We start from the raw sequence: 6000 nt of genomic DNA on the forward strand, positions 1-6000 counted from the left end.
GGTTAAATACTGCAACAATAATTTGAATTTATGAAGCTTTTTAATCAGGGGAATAACATTCCAAGATGCTTCACAGAGATGTGAGAAAACAGTGATGAGCCAATAGAAGATGGATGAGCATTTAACTCCAAGAATCTGTGCTAAAGGAAGCACAGTTCACTGCTGTGATGTGAGAAAGATTGATGCTACACAATCTTTTTCAAGGAACAGTGAGACAATACGCTGCTGCTGTGATGCTTAGTGCCATTCCAGACACCAGCGAGAAATTCCCAAGCTCCTCTTTGTAATTGACACAAGAGAGTTTTTACATCCCCTTGAAAAGGCAGCTCATTATGAGCTATAAGGAGATGCTAGAAAAACTTGGGCTGTTTTCTCTGGACCAGCAGAAGCTGAGGGGAGACTTGATGGAAGTCTATTAAATAATGAGAGGCATTGATAGCGTTGATGGTCAGAATCTTTTTTCCCAGAGTTGAAATGCCCAATACTAGGGAGCATGCATTTAAGGTTAAGGGGCAAAGTTTAAAGAGGATGTGTGGGGCAAGTTTTTTACCCAGAGAAACATCTTGGAATATTGTTCCTCTAGAATGGACTGCCGGGCGTGGTGGTGGAAGCAGATACAATAGGGGTGTCTAAGGGACTCTTAGATAAGAACATGAAAATGCAAGGAGTGGAGGGACATGGACTAAGGATAAGCAGAAGGTATTAGTTTAATTTGGCTTCATGTTCAGCACAACATTGTGGGCTGAAGGGCCTGTTCCTGTGCTGTAATGTTCTATGTTCTATGTATTTATATCTGAGGTCAGCATCTCATCTGAAAAATGGACAATGCTGCAGTCTTTTAGGCCAATGACCTCGCATGAAACTCTGTTTCTCTCTCCACGGATGTTGCCTGACCCACCGAGCGACTCTCCAACACCTTTGTGTTTTTAATTGAATCATGACTTTAACACAGAACGATCCGTTATCAGTGGAAGTGACCATGAAGCTGTAAAAAGCCTAGCTCATGTCCTTTCGAGAAGGTCACCAGCTGTTCTCAGCTGATCCGTCAGATACGCCATTCCTGTTTGACATTGAACTGCTTCCCCCAGCCTCCACCCACCCTCCACCCACCTCCCAAAGTGGTCTCACAACCCACTCTGTTTTGTCGATTTGCTAGCAGTTGTGCAGTGGAGCTGGGCAATACATACCAGTTTTGCCAGTGATACTCCATGGCCAGAGACAGGATCAGATAACTGAGCAGCATGCATCAATGGGAAATGGGCTCCAGAGATTGTATGGTCTGTCCGGAGTGTTTTTTAATATTATTGTTCATTCATGAGATGTGAGTGCTGTTGGCTGGGTCAGCATTTATTGCCCATCCCTAGTTGCCCTCATAATAGGTGCCTTGCCAGACCATTTCAGGGGACAGTTAAGAGTCAACCCCATTGCTGTGACTCTGGAGTCCCATGTAGGCCAGACCAGGTCAGGGTGGCGGTTTTCCTCAAAGGCCTTGAATGAACTTGATGGGTTTTTACCACCATTGATAGTGGCTGCATCATCCCTTTCAAGCTCGGTTTTAAATTCAGGTTTTCGTTGATACAGATGTCACTGGATCCCAGGATGGGATTTGAAATTATATCCCCAGAACATTAACCAGGCGTTCTGGATTACTAGCCCGGTGACATCACCATGAAGACATCATCTCCGCTATCGGAACTGCACCCTCCCCAGCTTCACAGCCCCCTCAATAGTGGGGCAAGAAAATTCAGACTCGGCAGTCAAATCAAATCAAAATCTTGAAAGAGCTTCACAAAAGAACTACTCTGTAGTTTTATTGAAAGCCTTTGTTGTTTACATAGAGTAATGTTGAGTGGACAGGAGAGTCCTGAGCAGGTTCAAAGCTTTTCCACAGAGCCCAACAGTAAAACCGAGATGGTCCTTACCGCTCGCCTTTGCTGCCGAAATACAAAGTTCTTCAGCTGTGTACCCTCCAGAATAGAATTTCAAGGTGCTTTCCCCAGGCTGGGCCGTAGGGTGATAGAGATAGACCTTCAGTCCAACACCTTCTGGTTGAGACCCCTCCCGACCTGTGTCCTCCAGAGCAGTCATTTCGCCAAACGTTGGTAACAGAGGCATGGAAAGCGAAGGAACTGTCTCTTCTCTGAAAAGGAAAGACAAAAAAAAAACACTTTCACCATCAGTTGTCATGAATAGACCCATTTGTCTACTGTACAATGTTTTAATTCATTCATGGGATGAGAAATTGTGCCAGCATTTATTACCCATCCCTAAATGCCCAGGGGGGAAGTTAAGAGTCAACACATTGCTGTGGGTCTGGAGTCACATGTAGGCCAGACTGGGTAAGAATGCCAATTACTTCCCTAAAGGACTTTAATGAACCAGGTGGGTATGTCCAACAATCAACAATGGTTTCAGCATCATCACCATACCTTAATTCCAGATTTTGTTTTATTGAATTCAAATTCCACCATCTGCCATGTTAGGATTTGCTTCCAAGTCCCCAGAACATTAACAGTCCAAGTAGGCCATCATATAATGCTACATGGAGTAGAATAGGCCATTCTCTCCTTGGTTTTATAGGTGAACACATTAAGAGTTATGAAATTCTTTGACAACTGGACCAGGTAGGGTCTATGAGTTCATTGATCCCTGACCGGTGAGATTAGAAGGAGGAGGTTGTTAGTTTCAAGATATTCTGGACTGAGCTGAGGAGAAATGGCCACAGTGAAAAGCTGTGGGTCTCTGGGATTCTCCAGCACAGTGAGCTGTGAGTACTCCACTCTTAAGCATGTTTAATGGGGAGAAATAGTGGTGCAGAGGTTATATCAGTGGATTAGTAATCAAGAGATCCATGGGGATGCAGGGTTTGAATCCATCCACTGCCACTGATTGAATTTAAACTCAAGTAATGAATCAGGGAAATAAAGCTAGTTTCAGTAAGGGAGGCTATGAAACTGCACAGAGGCTGGTATCCCATCACCAAGTCACTCTTTACAGAGCACAGCCTGAGGTCAGCCAGCTCAGAGTCAGTCCCTGAACTGAGGAGATTCTGAATCCCTGTTTATAGTGGTCTGCTAGGGCTTCCGGACTGGCCCAGGTTAACTACCCCAATCAGAGATCTCACAGTCAACAATATCTACCTGGTTCTAATCTCTATAGAAATTATTGGTGATTGTTCTAAAACCTGTACATTCACTCATGTAGGGGGAAATCTGAACCCTCTCCAACTTGGTAATACCCTTCCCATAGCATGGCAACCAGAACTTGACACAGTACTCCAACAGTGGCCTCACCAGCATCCTGTACAACCACAACATGATGTCCCAACTCCTATACTCAAAGGCCAGAGCAATAAAGGCAAGGATGCCAAACACCTTGTTCACCATTCTGTCTGTCGGTGATGAAACTTTCAATGAACTGCGTGCCTGTACTCCTACATCTCTCTATATCCTTCATATGTCTAGTTTGTCAATCCCCTTTATCATTCCATATGTCTCAATTAGATTTCCTCTCATTCTTCTAAACTCCAGAGCGTATAGGCCTAAACTGCTCACAGTTTGTAAGCCTGACTGCAGTGCATAGTTCCTGGACTCCCAGTAGGGATAATGTGATCCAACTTACCTTGTGTACTTCAAAATGAACTCCAGTATGACCAGTGCTCCCTGTTTAAGAAGGGAGCAAGGCAAAAGATAGGAGATTATATGCTGATTAGCCTAACCTCGGTCATGGGTAAGATCCTGGAAGACATTGTGATGGATGTGATTTCTGAATACTTGGAAGTGTATGGTAAAATAGGACAAAGTTAGCATGGTTTCATCAAGGGGAGGTCATACCTGACAAATCTGCTAGAATTCCTTGAGGAGGTAACGAGCAGGTTAGACCAATGAGAGCCAATGGATGTTTCCAGAAGGCCTTTGACAAGGTGCTGCACAGGAGGCTACTGAGTAAGAGAAGGGCCCATGGTGTTAGAGGCAAGGTGCTATCATGGAATGAAGCTTGGCTGTCTGGCAGAAAGCAGAGAGTGGGGATAAAAGGGTTCTTCTCAGGATGGCAGCCGATAACAAGTGGTGTTCCACAAGGCTCAGTGTTGGGGCCACAACTTTTCACTTTATACATTAATGACCTAGATGAAGGAACTGAGGGCATTCTGCCTAAGTTTGCAGATGATACAAAGACAGGGAGAGGGACAGGTAGCATTGAGGAGGCTGAGAGGCTGCAGAAGGGTTTGGGCAAGTTGGGAGAATGGGCAAAGAAGTGGCAGATGGAGTAAAATGTGGGAAAGTGTGAGATCATGCACTTTGGTCAGAAGAATAGAGGCGTAGACAATTTTCTAAATGGCGAGAAAATTCAGATAAAGAAGTTCAAAGGAACTTGGGAGTTCTAGTCCAGGATTCTCTTAACGTAAACTTGCAGGTTGAGTCAGTAGTTAGGAAGGCAAATACAATGTTAACATTTATTTTGAGAGGACTAGAATATAAAAACAGGGGTGTATTTCTGAGGCTTTATAAGACTCTGGTCAGACCATATTTAGAATATTGTGAGCAATTTTGGCCCCATATCTCAGGAAGGATGTACTGGCCCTGGAGAGGGTCCACAGGAGGGTCACAAGAATGATCCCAGGAATAAAATATAAGGAATGTTTGAGGACTTTAGGTCTGGGTCTATACTTAATGGAGTTTAGATGGATGAGGGGGATCCAATTAAAGCTTACAGAATGCTGAATGGCCTGGACAGAGTGGATGTTGGGAAGATATTTCCATTGTTAGGAGAGACGAGGACCCAAGGGCACTGCCTTACAATAAAGGGAAGACCTTTTAGAATGGAGATAAGGAGAAACCTCTTCAGCCAGAGAGTGGGGCATCTATGGAATTCATTGCCATAGAAGGCTGTGGAAGCGAGGTCATTGAGTATTTATCTTAAATATACTCAGAGATAGATAGGTTCTTGACTGGAAAGGGGATTGAAGGTTACGGGGAGAAGGTGAAAGAATGGGGTTGAGAAACTTATCGATCATGATTGAATGGTGGAGCAGACTCGGTGGGCTGAACGTCCTAATTTCTGCTCCTATGTCTTATGGCCCTATGTTCTATTTCTAAATACAGTAACCTCCCCAATACCCAATAACCACCGGGAATAGGGGCATCTGGGTCCATGAATCTGAGAGCTACATGAGGAACACGAGTGGTGGTTGGGAAACACAGCTCATCGCTGCTGCAAGATGAACTGATGTTGTGAAAATCAGTGCCCAGCACTGTTCATAAATACCATAAGCGAGAAACAAGGGTGAGGGGAGTGACCAAACAATTAGTTCCCAGAGTGAGAAGACCTATTCCCATCCCAATAAGTTGATCACTCTGCCTTGGGAAAGTCCTCAGGTGGTTACAATTCCAAATTATCCTTTTAAATTTTGAATTGTGGGGATCAGAAGAGGGATCAATAACTGCCCAGAGGCCGGTATCCTGTCACCAAGTCACCCTTTGCCTACACGCTCACAGACCATAGGCACTGCCCCAGCTAGCTCAGAGCCATTCACTTGAGCAAGGAGAATCCTGAGACTCCTGTTTTATATCTGTCAGCCAGGACTCCTTGAATGGCCCAGGTTAACAGATTCAATCAGGACGCTCGTACTCAATGAGATCCACCTGGCCAACCTCATTCAAATCACTAGACACGGAGTAAAAGCAGGAAAGTGAATATGCAGAATCAGTCATGATCCTATTGAATGATAGGGCAGGCTCGAAGGACTGAATGGCCTACTCCTATTCTGATTTCTTATCCTTTAGGCCCTGCAATATGGAGGTGTCTTTTTAATTGTCAGTTATAGAGTCATAGAGATGTACAGCATGGAAACAGACCTTTCGGTCCAACCCGTCCATGCCGACCAGATATCCCAACCCAATCTAGTCCCACCTGCCAGCACCCGGCCCATATCCCTCCAAACCCTTCCTATTCATATACCCGTCCAAATGCCTCTTAAATATTGCATTGTACCAGCCTCCA

The 6000-nt window shown here is 44.6% G+C and overlaps 1 protein-coding gene across 1 annotated transcript in view; it reads right to left on the reverse strand.

Moving 5' to 3' along the window:
* LOC122565442 (tyrosine-protein kinase JAK2-like) overlaps positions 1 to 6000 on the reverse strand; it is a 116112-nt gene that overhangs the window by 70973 nt on the left and 39139 nt on the right. The window contains exon 2 of the mRNA XM_043721426.1: positions 1923 to 2140. Within this exon, the coding sequence (XP_043577361.1) occupies positions 1923 to 2115 (193 nt within the window). The 5' untranslated portion in view covers positions 2116 to 2140. The remainder of the gene's footprint in view (positions 1 to 1922; positions 2141 to 6000) is intronic.

Source organism: Chiloscyllium plagiosum, chromosome 31, assembly GCF_004010195.1.
Source record: "Chiloscyllium plagiosum isolate BGI_BamShark_2017 chromosome 31, ASM401019v2, whole genome shotgun sequence".
Lineage (NCBI taxonomy): Eukaryota > Metazoa > Chordata > Chondrichthyes > Orectolobiformes > Hemiscylliidae > Chiloscyllium > Chiloscyllium plagiosum.